The sequence below is a fragment of the Furipterus horrens genome, unplaced genomic scaffold (assembly GCF_987537825.1).
Source record: "Furipterus horrens unplaced genomic scaffold, mFurHor1.1.pri manual_scaffold_4, whole genome shotgun sequence".
Classification (NCBI taxonomy): domain Eukaryota; kingdom Metazoa; phylum Chordata; class Mammalia; order Chiroptera; family Furipteridae; genus Furipterus; species Furipterus horrens.
The window spans coordinates 8,042,748-8,059,079 of NW_028327174.1; the positions used below are offsets into that span (position 1 = coordinate 8,042,748).

The 16,332-nt window shown below is 53.8% G+C and overlaps 1 protein-coding gene across 1 annotated transcript in view; it reads right to left on the bottom strand.

Moving 5' to 3' along the window:
- Nucleotides 1-12,606, bottom strand: part of CYTH4 (cytohesin 4) — a 29,755-nt gene extending 17,149 nt beyond the window's left edge. Inside the window, exons 1-4 of the mRNA XM_090272480.1 lie at nucleotides 12,474-12,606; nucleotides 3,811-3,893; nucleotides 1,797-1,861; nucleotides 603-669 (exon numbers count right to left, since the gene is read on the bottom strand). Of these exons, the coding sequence (XP_090128606.1) occupies nucleotides 603-669; nucleotides 1,797-1,861; nucleotides 3,811-3,893; nucleotides 12,474-12,492 (234 nt within the window). The 5' untranslated portion in view covers nucleotides 12,493-12,606. The remainder of the gene's footprint in view (nucleotides 1-602; nucleotides 670-1,796; nucleotides 1,862-3,810; nucleotides 3,894-12,473) is intronic.
- Nucleotides 12,607-16,332: the final 3,726 nt, after the last annotated feature.

A 16,332-nucleotide genomic window follows, 5' to 3' on the forward strand; every position in this document is an offset into this window, starting at 1 on the left:
GAGCAGCAAATTTCCAGGGCCCCTTGGTGACCCTGACACACCTCTGTATGCCAGCTTGTGGCTTCCTCCTGTCTGTGTTCCTGCAGGAAAGGAGCCCGCAGCCACCTAGCAGTGTGAGGGGAAGGGGCTGGGGTTGCTCTGAGGCTACTGGGGGTGGGGGAGCGTGTTGGGGTGGGGTGAGCAGTGGCTGAGCCCTCAGTGCTCTCTGTCCGCACCCCAGATCATGCTCCCCCGAGCTGAGCGGCCGGAAGACACTTCTGGAGGCTGAGCCCCGGAATGAAAGGGCCACCCTGTCGGATGGCTTACTCACAGAGGAGGAAACAGAGGCCTAGTGCCAAGGGACTCCAAGTCCATGGACATCATAGACTGCATGCACCTGCCCCACCTCCTGGCTCCCACCTCCTGGCTGGGGCTGCTGTGCCATCGGTGACAGAGACCCCCACCCCCCCTGGCTGGGCAAGATGCTGAGCCCTGCTGGGCCTCGGTTTCCTCATCTGTAGGGTGGGTTATTGTGTCAGTTGAGGGAAACAGGAGAACACTAGGAAGGTGCCCAGCATGCGGCAACCCCGACCCCATGACCCGAGCCCCCCACAACTGCCTACCTTCACGGGGTCCATGTTGAACTTCTTGCGCCCAATGCACAGCTCCTTCTCCTTTTGGGCCATCCGGCTGTAGACACACGGATGTCAGTGTGAGCTGTCCCAGGACCTGAGGGCACCCCCTTCCAGTCCCCAAGGACTCTCAGGTACCTTGAGGACTCCCTTTAGCTAGAGCCAATATTCCCCAGGGCCCTCCCGGGGCTACCACACCAGACTCTTCCAAATGGCCCCGCACCTTGGCCTCAAGAGCCCAGAGTGGCTCCAGGAAGAGCCCGCAGGGGGCCCTGTGCTTAGAGTGCAGGCAAGATAACGGAGAGGCTGGGGTTGACAGTCGGGGCTCTGGAGCCAGCCTCCTGGTTCAGATCCCGTCCCACCCCTCGCCAGCACAGCCACTTAGGGAGAGTCACTTCCTCTCAGTTTTCTCATCTGTAAAATGGGGTCACCTTTCCACCTGCCTCCCAGCACTGTTGGGAGGTTAAAGCGCTGAAAACAGGTGGCGGTAGGTGCTCTGGAAATGTTGTGTTGTTATTGCTGAGGCCTGACCGGGGAATCTGGAGACAAGCCGTGGGAGCGTGTGTGGGAGTCTGTGTGCATCTGTGTGCAGGCTACACAGGTGTGGATATCAGAGGCAGCAGAGAACTAAAGTGGGCGCAGGGGCAGGGAGGGATTTCCTGGGACACTGGATATAGGAGTGTCTCATCTCACAAGTGGGGAAACTGAGGCCCAGAGAGGGGAGAGGACTAGCCCAGGACACAGAGCCAGTGGGAGCCATCCTACAGAAGGGCAGCGTGAATGACAGCCTGTGGGCGGAGTGAAGTAAACCAGCCTCGGTCCTGCTGCCAGCCAGGCTCCTGTCCCCCCTGTCCTCATCCTTGGGGCCGAGTTTTCCTGCTCCCAAGCTCCTCCCAGGATGCTCCTGGGTGGTGATTGGTCAACGGATGGGTCAGGGTGGGTTGGAAGAGACTTTGGGTGCAGAGGCTGGGATGATGGAATTGTCTCTCGGGGGAGGCACTGCCTGAGGACAAGGACCTGACCAGCGCCCTGGAGTTTCGGGGCTGCTGCCTCCTCCCCAGGGGGCATCATCCCTGACTTCACCAGGGCCCCAGACCAGGTGTGGCCCCTGCTCACTCATGCTCTGTGACATCCCTAGGAAGCCACCAGGGCCACTTCCCGGGGTTTCCTGGCCAGGCCCCTCACCTCTCCTCCGCCATCTCGAAGCAATCAATTTGGGCGAACACATCGGAGATCTCGTCCTTCAGCTTCTGTGGGGTTGTGGGGTGGAGAAGGGGAGGGAGAGTCCAGGAGCAGAAGCTGGGATAGACAGGGTTTCATGACCCTCGCCCATACCCACCTCCACCCCTGGGTGTGACTCCCAAACTGCTCTCTCCTGACAGATCCGCACCCCAGATGCCTCATATCCTCTAAGTCCCAGACCAGACTATTGCCTGTGCCTGTACCGTTTCTTCCACCATTTCCTCACTGGGGCAGGCAGTCCCCAAGTCCCCACCCTTTGCCCCATTCTATTTTCGGCCTTCCCATCTCTCCCCTCTGCAGCTGTAGCCAAGCCCCCCCGACAAGCCCATCTCTACTCAGCTGCCCTCGTTCTGAAGCACACTTGGTGCTGCCCTGCCCCCGCTCAGACTCCTTCCATGGCTCCCACTGCCCCCACCCTCCAGTAAGGAGGCTCAGAGTCCAGCCCTATGAGGGGCCCCGGCTCCTCTCCAGCTTCCCTCCATCTACCTGTCTGCTCTGACACTGGTCCCTGACTCGGTGCCTGTTGTGTGCCGGCTACTGTGGATGCACCAGGTGCTAAAAAACACAGGGGCCTTGCAATCCCTGTGGAAGTTGCAGAAGAGGACATTGAGGCATAGAGAGATGAAGTGAGATGTTTAAGGTCTGACTTCAAGCCTCTGATTAGAGTCAGGCCTCAAGTCTGTCCCTTTTGACCCTGCATGGGTGCCCAGTGGCAGAGGAGAGTCCCTGTCTCTGCCTACTGCCATCACTGAGCAGACAGGGTAACGTGGCATCTTGTCCAGCATCCCCCTGCAGGGCATCAGCACAAGCCCCCCAAAGGCCCCCAGTCCTCACCTACCTCCCCTGATATCTGTGGGTGGGAGTGGTCCCAGAGGCTTGCCTGGAACCCAGGGAGAGCATGGAACCTGGACCCTGGAGCCTACATCTGTGCCCAGTCAGCTCCTGTCCATGTGGTCTCCGCTGAATTACTGAGTGGTCTCCCCATAAATAAAATGGAGACTGACTCGCAAGTATTAATTGAGCACTTACTATGCTCTGACTATTGGGCTGCAAATACAGTGGTGGGCAAGATAGGCCCAGGCTCACAGTCTAGGGGGGTTGGGATCATGATGGTCATGGGGAATGAAGCAACCGTGCAGAAAGAGATCACAGTAATGATATAGGAAAAGCCTGGCACATGGTTAGGTGCTCAGTAAAATCCTTGCTGAGTGAATGCTTCTGTACCATCATTCTTCCCTGTAGTAGGAGGTGGACATGTGTCTGGGAGAGGTGGGGATCCCAGCAACTGTAGCCGGGATGGTCAGGGCAGCCTCAAAGAGGAGACAGCATGTGAGCCGAGAGTGAAATAATGAGGAGGAGCCATGACAAGAGCTTGGGAGAGTCTCAGGCAGAGGGAACCATGAGTGCAAAGGCCCAGGGGCAGGACTGAGATCAGCATATTCTAGGAACAGAACCAGTGCCTGTCTCAGAAGGCTGCAGAGAATCAGATGTGCCAACATCTGAAAAACTGGTGAATGGGCAGATACTGGGCCCATATTGGTGCTATGTTGACCAAGTGATCCCCATTTTAGGGGCAGATGAAGCATTTTGAAGGGATGGGATCTGATTGAAGCCACTCAAGTGGGAAAAGAACCCACCACCCGATGGGGCGCATAGAGCCCCAGGCGGGCTCCGCACACAGGAGGGACTTAACTCATTGCTGCCCTTCCCTCCCCGCTCTTCTGGCTCAGCAGCGAGGGGAGTGCCCTGGGGATCTGTTCTCCCCACTTCTGGGGGCTGGGATTACGGCTGGGTGTGGCCGGCATTGGACCTCTTCTCTGACCAGGCTGGGTCAGGAGTGAGTGGGAGGGGTGTGAGCACATATGAGCATCTGTGGGTGGGTGTGGTTTGAGAGTGTGTCAGCGTGAACATGCATGTGGACACACACGCACATGTGTATCTGTCAGTGTGCACTCACCTGGATGTCTTCCAGAAGCTGCTGTCGGTGCCATTTGATCCGCTGCAGCTCCTCGGTTTCCCCACTGCTCAACTCTGCTGGGTCTGGAGAAAAAGAACCTGTGCTCACTGGCTCACTCACCGGCCTCCCCTCCACCACTCAGCTCCAGCCACACCGGTTAGCTCTCAGGCCCCTCTTCCCTCCAGAAACCCATGACTTGCCAGCCCTTTTCACTCAAGCCTGAGCTCAGGTGTCAACACCCCCAAGAGGCCTTCCCTGACCACTCTAAGCCAACCCCTCCCCACCTTCCCCTCCTACCCAGCTTTCTGTTTTTTCCTACCTCTGTACAGATGTCCTGAAATTATCCTGTGTACTTGTATCTTTTCATTGCATTCATTATACTCTCAGCTCCAGGAAAGCGGGCACTTCAACTATTTTGTTCCCTGCTGCATCCTCAGCAGCTAGAAAGAGCTTGGCACATAGCAGGTCCTCCGTAAAATAGCCGCTGACGGCATTCACTCTTCCCTGGAACTTTAGTCTATTCCTTTACTGGATCATCTGTTTATCATTTATTCGCTTACTTATTTGCACAACCAGGAAGTGGTGTATCATTTTGCCTCACACCCCATTGGCCAGATGTAGTCACATTGCAACACCTAGCTGCAAGGGAGGCTGGGAAGTGAGCTCATAGTAGGGTGGTCCGAATATCCTTACTATGTGAGAGGGGGAAACTTGATTTTGGGGGACATTTGACAGTTTCTGCCCCAGACACTGAGGCTCAGAGAGGTGAGGTGACCTGGCTAAGGTCCCACAGGGATGAGTTGCTGAACCAGGGCTGACTTTGGACTGTCCTGACTACAGAGCTCTTTCCAGTTCACCTGAAAATGAATTACAGGAGATCAGCATGTGGGGGCCGGAATTCTGTAGATGGTGCTATGACAATTCCCACACCCAGGTCAGCTGGCTTACCACTGCCCCCCATTGTGCTTCCTGTTCCATCCACATTTCCTAGTCAAAATCTCCACGAACTCCCCATTATGCTTCAAGGAAAAAGTCCTCTGTCCTCCACAGTCTCCCTGGCCTCTCCAGCCAGCCTTTTCCTCCCCGTTCGCAACAAGAGCCCGCAGTCCAGGCTGCCAGCTCCTCACTGCCCCCAGATTGTCTAACTCTCAGTCTTACGCCCCCACCTTTGCCTGTGCAGTTCCTCTACCGGCGTGCCTTCCCCTGTCCGCCTACCCAAATGCCCCCTGGCTTTCAAGTCCTCACTCCGGGCAGTGGCTGGTCGTGTTTCTTACAGGTTCTACAAGGACAGATGTTACCTCTCCTGAACAAATGCAGAGAGGCTAACAAGTCCTCCATTTCCCGGCTTCTCCCTCCTGCTGCCTAAGCAGCTGTCTTGGACTTTGAGATGGAAGCTGGGTATTGAGATGGCAGGGCAGCAAGCGAGAAGGGGCCTGGGCCCTGGGCAACTGTGCGGAGAAAAGGCATCATTTTACCTCGACCAGCAGCTACCCCTCTGGACTTTTCAAGGAGAGAGAAGTAAGTTTTGGGAAGGTCTCAGTCACTGTTATTCTGAGTCTCTCTGTTACGACGGTCAAACCTGAAACTTAACCGACAGAGTGTCCTTATCCGAGAAGCATGACCATGATCCTTACCTAGAGCGTGGCTGTCAGGACTAGAAGAGCTGAGTTTTGTTAAACACCCAGCAAGTGTTGGACATAAGGGGAGGGTCCACCACGTGTATAGTGGGTGCCATGTTGTGCCGTGCAGCTCCCCTCCTCAGAACCAAGGTCCCCATTCTCCCAGCGGCCGGGGTGGGGGCGGGGAGCCTGCCGATTGCTTCCATCTGAGTCCCTCCCCAGGCAATTACCTCAGCCAGATGGAGCTGCCTCACCTGAGATTATGTCCCTCCCAAAGGGCAGCGACGGCACAAAAAGTCAAAACTTCCCGCCTCGTTTCTGGACCTGAACCAATTTTCAGACCCCAGAATCTAGTGACTGCAGAAGAGGCTGAGTCCCCAGAAGGAAGGGTCCTGCAACACTCTCGAGGGCAATGATTCCCTTGGCCAAGTAGCCAGGGTGGGTCTGTCTGACCCATCAAGTGGTGAAGTCAGGGGAGGCCAACAGCAATCCTTTGTAAGGGTTCACTAGCGTGAGCAGAGCCAGAGAACTCCAGGGAGCTCCGTGGACAGGTGGCCCAGACCCCCACGTCATCCGCCGCTAGGGCACCAGGGCCTGTCCCTCAGCTCACGCCATGTCTGCATGGGGCTGCCTTGTGACCTTCTAGCAAAGGAGGAAAACGCCTGGGTTTGGTTCCAGGACGGGCGGCTCAGTGTTTGGGCACACGTAAAAACTGGACCGCGATGGAACTGTAGCCCTGCTCAAAGGGGTTCTGGAAAGAGTGGTGAGAAGTCCTCCCAAAGGGCAGAGCTTTGGCCGGGGCCCTCGGTCGTCCATTCCAAGTGGGAAGAGAAGTGTCAGGGAGGAAGAATACACACACGTTCGGGGGCAGTAGAGGGCGGCCGGGTCAGAGGCTGGGAAGGAGAGCGATTAGAAGAGCAGGAACAGAAAGGTCTGGGGGAGAGGCGCGTGGATGGCCCCGTGGGAGTGGATGCAGAGTGGGAAGACTTTTGTAAAGCACACTTATGGATGCCCCAGCAGGCACCCAATCTCAGGAGGGGCACCAAACCGCCGAGCAGATAGAATGACTCAGCCGGGGGACCTCAGCCCGTTTGATGGGCCAGCCCAGTGCCGGTACCATGGCCCATGAATAAAGTAGCCATGGGGCCTGGGTGGAGGCCCTGCCCAGACCCACTCACCCAGCCTTCCCAAGCTACTGCCACTGCTGACAACAGAGATCCATCGTTTCTGGAGAAAACTAACCAGCAACCTGGTAGCTGGTTGATTACACTGGCTCCCTCCTATTCTACAGAGGCCAGCAGTTTATCTTGACTGGAATCCACTCATGTTCTGAATGTGTGGTGGCCTTTCCTGCCCACAGAGCCTCAGCCAGTATCAGTGTCCAAGGGCTTCCAGAGGGTTTGATCCACCAGCACAGAACAGTGCCTGATGTCATATTAGACCGAGGGGCCCTCTTTATAGTAAGGGAGGTGTGGGAGGAGCAGATGGCCGTGGGCCCCGCTGGTCCTCTCAGCATTTCACCACCAGAAGATGCTGGCCTGGTAGAGGCTGGCCTACTTGAGTGATGGAGCAGCCTCTTGAAGGTGCAGCTGAGGTATCAGCTTAGGGGTGGTATCCTGCTTGGATGGGCACCGTCCTCCACGCCCTAAATCAATGACCATTACGTGGTGCTTTGCCCCCAGTAGGTAATCTACATGGACCCAGGAGCCAGGAGGGGGAGGGGCTCCCCTGCCATCCTCCTAGTGACTCACTTGGGAGTTGTCCTTTCTGTTCTGCAACTCTGGCTCTGTGGGTCTAGAGTTTCTGGTTTCCGGGAGACTGGGGAGGTGGCTTTCATACCAGCAGACAAAGCAAGAGTTCTATTAAGCTTTAAGCTCAAAAATACCTACTCCATGCCAGCAGCTTCATATAAGTTATGTCATTTAATCCTCACTACTCTGTAAAGTGGGTCTTTTTAGTTTAAGACACTGAGGCTCAGAGAAACAAAGTGACTTGCCTTAAGTCACACAGTCAAGCAATGGCAGGATTGGGATCACAACCCTGGTTTGCCGATACCCAAGAAAGACTGTGTCCCAGGATTCTGCAGCTGTGGGAACGTGTGGGGATGGAAGGCATGAGGGGCCCTCCACGTGGAGAGAGGCGTGGGGACCTGGTAAGGGACGCAGCACTGAAGTCCTCTGTCAGGAGCGGCAGGGAGGCTGAGCGCTATCATGGAAAAACCCAGTCACCTCTCGTTGACTTTGGGGTGAAAGATCAGACTTTTTTGTTTGGTTTGTTTACTTCCCATTGTCTTCCTGTTGGCAGGCGTTTGTGTCCTGAGGGGCGTTTCTGGCCGGTGTAGAGCTGGTGGATTCCAGAGGGGCTGCTGGTTGGGGAGAAGCCACGCTGGTTTTGCGTTTGTAAGGATAACCCCCAATGTAGACGGTCAAGGGCTGAGCCCTGGGCTCCCGCTGCCCAGGGTGACTTCTCCTTTCCTCTCTGGCTCTCCTTTCCCTCATCCCCTCTGGGGCCAAGGAGCCGCACGCACGCCCTCAGCTCCAACCCCTCCTTGAGTATCAGACCACCCCATCCCCCTGGACACACGCTGTCATCTTGCTTGTCATTTTGACCAAAACAGAAGTCCTAGAACTTGCCCTCAATTCCTCCTGTGTTCCCCAGGCTCTGGGGTGGTCCCTGAGAGTCCCCTGCCAGGGCCCCAGGAGGCCCCTGACACTCACCTCTCTCTCATCCCCATGTCTCCTCCCTCACCAAGCCTGGTCCATCTGTCTTCTGTCTGTGTGGCGCCCACCCTCACCCAGGTCCGTGGCTCCTGTCCCTCTCCATGTCTCCCTGTCCACACTCTGCCCTTCCAATCCAGTCTTCCATGACCTCCCATTGTCCAGGGGATAAAGATCCCAAATGTCACCGGGCCCAGCAGTCCCATGGGTGCAGCCCCATCCCCATCTCACACTGTGCCCTGCCCCCGCCGCTCCCCCAGGCCTCACTGGCCATCCCTCCTTTGCTTCCAAGGGCTCTTCCCTCCACAGGCCTTTGCATATACTGCTCCCCCGAATCTAGAATAACCACCCTTCTCCTCTCTGCCCAGGAGCTCCGACTCTTCCCCTCTGTCCCCTCTCAGGAGTCTCCTGTGCTCCTTCTGGGCATCGCCCTCTCCCTCACCTCCTTCCCTCTCCCTGCAGCAGGTCTGGGGTCACGTGACTCAATAAACAAGCTAAGCCGTTGGTTAAGGAAAGGCGTGCTAGTTGAGCACCTACTATGTGCCAGGCGCTGTGTGCTCTAGGCTCTTCCCATCCACGATCTCATTTGATCCAGACAACAGCTCTGGAGGAAGGGAGGTGTTTCTCATCTCATTCTGTAGCTGAGACACCCAAGGCTCAGGGGGTTAAGTGACCTGCCCAAGGTGACAGAGCTGGGAGGTGGGGGAGCTGAGGTTCACATCCAGGCCCCTCTGGGGCTCTGAGGCCTCAGTACTGACGTTGCTCCTCCCAAGCCAGATAATGACGTGCGAACCATCAAGACCCCATCGGATGTTAACCCGGGATGTCCTGACATCAGACCTGCTGACCATGGCTACACGTTTGGGAATGAAGACAAGATGCAGAACGTCACTTGCAATCTGAACCCCTTTTCTTACTTGGGGTAAGAAATAAAACAAAGTCAACATCATAGAGCTGTGTATACCGAGGCACAGGTGTGGTTGGAAACTGTCCGCAGGAGAATGGGGTGGCATGGGGGGAGTGGGGTGCTATTTGGTGTTTCTCTTCATACAGAGCCTTTTGTGGTTTGACAGGTAGATTCGTGGACACTGTCAGGTCAATGTCCCCTCTGTTGGGGCCTTGACCCCGATAGGTGGCAACTGGCCAAGTGTATTTGAACCTATGGGACAGTGCTGAGAGCCCCTAGACAGCTGCACCCACCATGTGGCACACAGGGGCCTTCTGACCCTTCATCTACTTGTTAAGAAGTGGGGTTTCATCCTGGCTGGTGTGGCTCAGTGGATAGAGCGCCGGCCTGTGACCCAAAGGGTCACTGGTTCGATTCCCAGTCAGGGCACATGCCTGGGTTGTGGGCCAGGTCCCCAGTTGGGGGTGCACAAGAGACAGACACACATTGATGTTTCTCTCCCTCTCTTTCTCCCTCCTTTCCCCTCTCTTTAAAAATAAATAAATAAATCATCTTTTTTTTTTTTTTTTAAAGTGGGATTTCTTCCCATTTCAGAGTTGAGGGCACTGAGGTTCAGGGAGTGTGAGAAGAACTCAGCCTGAGAGTGAGAGTGTCCGCTTCTGATCCCAAGTCTATTCCAGGCACTGGTGTGGCCACAGGAGGTAGATTTTTAGTAATAATAATAACAGTAATAAAACACAGAAAATAACAGTGTGGCAGTAACAACCATCACCCCACACAGCTCTGTGTACTCCCCGCTTGGCTCTGGGCTCTTCACACCTCCTGAAGGCCACCTTCAGATTCTGCCCCTACCCACCCCCTGCCCGGCCTGCATGCGTACATAGCCTGGTGCCCGCCGACCCTCTCCCCCACCCTCTCCACTTCCCCTTTGTCCTTCCTCTTCCCCATCGTATTTTTAGAAATCACTCTGCTTGCAGCCCTGCTTCCAGGACAGCTGGCCTGCCTTCCCCTTTTCCAGGGCAGGAGGAGGGTGCTCTCCTGGGGCCCTCGGGGCACAGGCTCCTCAGAGTCTGGTGGGATGGCCCCGGGGGCAGGAGGGGGTGTCTTGGGGAGCTGCTCCACACCCCAGCCTGCTCTGTGGGTGCATCGTGTGGCTTCCTACCCACAGCTGAGCTGCCTCTATGCTATTTTTAAATGCACTGTCCTTCCTGCACTGAGCCGCTACTGTCATTGGTCTTGTTGGGGCTCCCTTGCCTGGTCCTCTCCCCTTCCTGGCAGGCCCTGGGCTGAGGGGACTGACCTGTTCTTGAATGTCACTCACCCATGGCTAGAGGAGGGGAGGCAGCCCTGGGGAGACCTTTGCCACTGTCCTGTCCATTGTACAAGTGGGGAAACTGAGGCCCATCATGACCACTGGCAGGTTGGTACAGAGCTGGGAACTGAGCCAAGTCTAGCTGACTCCAAATGCTTGTTCATTGTTTAGGTCAGGCAGGGATTATGATGCCCACTTACAGGTGACAAGTCTGGGCTCAAAGAGGGGTAGTCACCTGGCCATGGAGGTGCTTTGATTAAGATCCAGTCTGGGTAACAGAGGAATGATCTTCCCTTTCTCCTTCTGCTTCCTCCAAGAAGTCTTCCCAGATCTGCCCTGCTCATGTGGAAAGAGTGGCTTCCTCCCACGCTCCAGGTCTATGCCCATTTGCACATCTGTTCTGGGCCATTGCCCTGCAGATATGTCCCCTCTCCACCACATTGCAGACCAGCAGCTCCCCAGGGCTGGGCTCATGTCTGGGTTAATTCTGTCCTCAGCACTGCACGGTGGCAGGGCCTGCACACCAGAGGGCTGTTTGTGGAATGAGTGAGTGAATAGAAGAACCCATCAATGGAGGCCCCAAATCTTCCAACAGACTGCCTTGTCGACCCCATTGCATCCTTTCCTTTCCAGGATCAGCCTAAAGCAAAGCAGTGACCGCCTTCTGGGCCTCCCTGGATGCCCCTCCCTCTGACAACCCAAGGTAACCTGGGCTCTCTCTCCTCCCAGGGGCTTGTCCCCTATTCTGCCATTTACTGGCCACCTGAATTTGGGCAAGTCAGTGTTCTCCTCTGGTTTACTCTGGTGACGCTCCATTTCCTCATTTACATCATGCGGACGACCATCCTTGTTCCTCAAGACCCCCATCGGTGAAGACCCCAAAGAACGAAGTGATAATGATGGAAATACAGGCATGTGTGTGTGTGTGTGTGTGGTGGTGGTGGGTTTCCTTCACTGTCTCCTCTGCCCCTGGCACCTGCCAAGTGACCCTGAGCCAGGCTACCCCTCTCTGGGTATCTCCCTGCCTAAGAGGTGTTCACTGACCCCATGCTGTCTGTGAACCCTCTGCCCCCCAAAGCCCACAGCGATCAGGGAGAGACAATGCCAGAGCATTCTGAGGAGCAGGGTGCAGAGACTCAGCCCCTCTTCTCTGTCTCAGAGAAACACAGCGCCGTCTGTTCTCCCCCATCCCAGCTGTGCAGCCTTCCTTTCTCTGTCCCTCCAGATGCGTGGTCCTGCTTCCTGGGAAGGCGCTCAGCCATGGTCCTCTCCTGCTTGTTCCTGGCCCCTCCAGGGGCTCCGGGCGGTGTCCTCTGCCTCCCCATAGGCCACCCTCACTCCCCACAGACCAAACAGGGGCTTCAGGGACTTTGTACAACCCAGAGAGGCATCGTCGTGACCAACACTGTCACCTTCAACACCAACCTTTCTCAGTCCCACCCCCAGGCCTTTGCACTGTCTGCTCTGCCCTCCTGGAATGTTCTTTTCCTGGAAACCCGCAAGGATGACTCCTTCCCCTCTTTCAGATCCCTGCTCTTTTTAAAGAATCCTCACCCGAGGATATGTTTGTTGATTTTAAAGAGAGAAGAAGGTGGAGAGAGAGAGAGACAGAAACACTGATGTAGGAGAGAAACATTGATCAGTTGCCTCCCCTACACGTCCTGACCAGGGATTGAACACGCAGCCTAGGTGTGCGCCCCAACCAGGAATCAAACCCTCAACCTTTTGGTGCACGGGACGACGCTCCAGCCACTGAGCAACCCGGCCAGGACAGGTTTCTGCTCCCGAGGCCTCTCCATTACCCTCTCCCTTTCTCCTTATCTTTCTTTCCTATTCTTCATTCGGCTTGTTACCACCTGACACGGGACGTTAACGTGTTTCCTGTCTGTCTCCCCTCTGAGGGCAGGGGCATTGCATTCCTGGCCTCCGGGGCGCAGCTTGGCAGCTGGCCGGGGCCCGCAGGCATTGGTTGCATGCTTCTGCATTTCCCACCTGTGTTACATCTGTTTACACGCCAAGTCCTTCCAGGACCCCAGGAGACAGGCACTATTATTTCCATTCTACAGAAGAGGAAACTGAGGCCAGAGAAATCGGCCCCAAGTGCTTACCTGGGTGGCATAAGTTCATTCTGAAGCCTCCGGGGAAGGGTCGTCAGTGCTCCGGTGAACTGCTGACCCAGCTGCCTGCCACTCAAGCTGGCCAGGCAGAAATGTGTCACCTCGGTTATAACGGCCCCTTCACACTTGCCCCGCCCTGCCCTGTGTGGGGAGGAAGTCCTGTCCTGTTGGGGTCTGTGTGTAGGCTCTTGACGTAGCAGCACTTCCTAAAAAAAAAAAAAAAAAAAAAAAAAAAAAAACCCAAACAAATAAAACGGAGAAACAAAAACAGAGTTTTGAGTAGCAGGCTCTCTTTACGTTTAGGGTGTGAGTGAGGGAGGGATAGAAGCTAAAGAGACAGAGAGACGAAGGGAGGGGTGGGGATGAAAAGAGAAAGTGAGTCACACACACACACAAACACACACACACACAGAGGAAGATGGTCACTGGAAGACAGAATCTTCTCCAGGGGACAATGGGGAGTTTTACTCAGCAACCCCCTCACATACAAAATGAAAGTTTACTCAATTGGAGTCTAAACTCTTTCATCAAGTCTCCTTTGAGAAAAAAAAAATGAATTCAGTGCTAGGAAAGGCTTTCCTTTTCTGCAACAAAATGTCTGATTTTTCCCTCGCTAGTGACCGGTTGGGTAATAGGTTCAGTTTCCCTTTTCCCCTAGACTGCTAGGAAACTCACAGTCAAATCTAAAGCTCCTTTACAGCTCTCCTATTGTGGCATATGGACTTTAGGGCCAAACTCTGCTGTGTGACCTTCCACCCTGCCACTCAGCCCTGTTTGAACTTGGACAAGTCACTTATCTGCAATGAACTTCAGTTTGCTTATCTATAAAAGGGTCATGGAAAAGATGGAGGGAGATAATGTGTAAGAAGCTGGGACATAGTAAACACTATCTTCTTTCTTCGTTGGGTTTTGATTTTCTTCTTGGGTTAAAACTCACAATTTTATTGCTTGTACCTTCTCTGGCAGGTTGATTCAAATCATTTGCAGAAAAGAAGTATGGTATAAAAGAATACTTATAAAATAAATGTTCTTTCTTTATAACTTTGTGGCACATATTGGTTTATTCATCCATCTCCCTATCAGTCCGTGTCTGGCAAATGCTGGGGACATAGAGGGGGTTTAAGTGTGCAGAAAAAAAAGAAAAAAAAAAAAAAAGAATGAATGAGTGAAAAGAGCATAGAAAAAATGGTGTGGGTGCTGAGCAGTTAGCTATAATTTCTACCCCTCCCTGTATCCACACCCCTTTGTACTGACCCTGCCATTCCTCCCACTGAGATGTGGAGGCCGTTTTTTCTCCCCTTGAATCTGGATGGGGCTATGTCTTTCTCAGACCACCAGAATGTGATGCTCTGTGACTTTTGAGACTGGGTCTTAACAAGTTTTGTAGCTCCTACCCTTGTTCTTAGACCCCTGTCCAGTTGCCATGGGAACCAGCCTGGGCAGGCCTGCTGGAGGATGCAAAGCCACAGGGAGGAAGGCCCAGCTGTCCTCAATGCCACCTGGTCACAGCCTCACGAGTGTGCCTGGGCAACACTAGCAGAAGAGCCACTACTCTGAGCCTAACCCAAATCACAGTCACATGGAGTTTTTATAAATAATAAACGTTTGTGTTTTAAGCCACCAACTTTGGGGTGGTTTCTTATGCAGCGAAAGCTTGCTGATACAGATGAAATCCAGTGCCTTCATTTCATTGAGGAGAAAAGCAAGGCTCCTTTTTGGGGACATGCGTGGCCAAGTTGGAACTAGAGTGAGTGGCCAGCTCAGGACTGGAAGACAGGCTAGGGCTCTCAGGACCCCTCACACTGGCCCACGCCCTGGGTTCTTGCATAACTCAAGGTGATTTTCTAGGAAACGTACTGAAATTATCTCCATGGCAAACTAAATTTTTCTTAACAAACCTGGGCTCGAGGCACAGAAAACCATTTTCCAGGTCACTTTCCAAAGGGAAATGGGGAGAAAGGTGTGACGTCTGTGCAGAAAGGTGTCAGCACAGCAGGCCTGGACTGCCATCCTTAGAAAGGCTGCTTGCAAGTTCAGCCCAGGGCTGGCATCTGGTCCCCAGGATTTAGGGAGGGTTCCTGCTGTCCCCTGATAAGAGGGCCCACTGTGCCCACGCTGTTTGCACAAACAATGTGGTTTATACTGAACACATGCTTTCCTTCTGGGAGCTGGGAATTTTGGGATGTGCTAGGCCTGCATGGCAGGCCCCCCAGGAGAAAGCGTGGGCACCGAGTCTCTGCCAAACTCCCTGGTTGATCCCTGATATGTTTTCACAGCTTGTTGCTGGAGGAACGAGGTGTCTTCTGGGTGACTCCACTGGGAGGGGGCCCAGTTCATGCCTGGTTTCCTCTGGCCTTCACCCCAAGATTTTTTTTTTTTTTTCTGATTGTGCTTTGTATTCTTTTACTGTGCTAGATCGTAGCTCTAGGTAAAACTGTATGCTGAGTTATGTGACGCTCGCCCTAGTGAATCACTGAACCTGGGAATGACCTTGGGGACTCCTGACACATGTCCTGGTACCTAGCGCAGGGCTATAGTGTAGACCTCTCCTTTTGTCTGAAGGGCTGGTTGAATGGTCCAGTTATTATTACTATCTTGTTCTCTAAGACTCAAATAAAATACCACCTCCTCTGTGAAGCCTTCTGTGATTATACCTCTTTTCCCCAATCCCTACAGCCCTAGTCATGTCTAACAGCTTGTATAAGGGTAGCTTGGGCGGGCGGGACACTCTCATTGTGGGTGGCAAAGGATTTGAGATCTGGATTTAGATCCTGATTTAGCACCTGTTAGTTGTGTGAATGTCTCCCCTCTGAGCCTTGTTTTTGTCATCTGCACAATGGGCACAGAGAAAATTAAGTTTGCTTACATAAAACAGAAAATCCAAATAATGGTTTAAAGAAATTAGAGGTATATTTATCTCTTTTGATAAAAAAGCCCAAGGTAGGGAACAGAAGCCCGGTAATCTCAGGGAGCAAGTCCCTTCTACCTTTCTGCTTCTGTCCTCAAGGTCTCCTCATGTTCCAAAGTGGCTGCCTGGTCTCCAGCCGTTGTGCCTGAATTGGAGGTAGGAAGAAGGAAGAAGGTGGGAGAGGCCTCCCTTTAAAGGGATCTTCTCGGGGCTCTTTCTGGCCTGAGGTCAGCCCTTCTTCCCGAAGTAGGGCTCTGCTTTGTCCAGGTTTACTAGTTGCAGGTTCATACTTGATTTTGGGACAACACACAAGTCCTCAAATATGGGCTCTGGGGGGGGGTCCCCAAATAACCACCATTAGCACTTATGGAGTTGTCACTACATGCCCGGCACTGTGCCAGGTGTTTGTACGCTGCCTCATTTAATCCCTTCCACGACCCAATGAAGTGTTTTACAGCCCCTGTTTTATAAGTTCAGTGAGTGTAAGTCACTCGCCCAAGGCCACACAGACGGGAAGAAGCAAAGCTCAGATTCAAGCCCTGTGTTGTCTGTCTTCATTTCCACTCTGAACTTGTGAATGTATCACTTTAAATATTTAGAAAGGAGTTCAGTGGCCTGTCCACCCCCAGGGGAGAGATAGGAAAGGTCCAGCACTTGAATCAAATCATAGCAAAAGCGTATGAATGACACTTTTTGTTTGTCCCGAAGCTCAGAATTCCTCACGTGGACACAGCTGGCTCAAGGGTAAGAGAGCTGGAGGGAGCTTAGAGGTGGTCTCATCCAATAATCTCGTTTTATACGTGGGATAACTAGACCTGGAGAGGGAGGGGACTTAAAGTGAGTAAGGGGCAGTATCTGCCCTTGAACCCATTTGGGTCACATAGTTAGAGTACTCCATCCATCCATCCATCCATCCATCCATCCATCCATCTATCCGTCCAC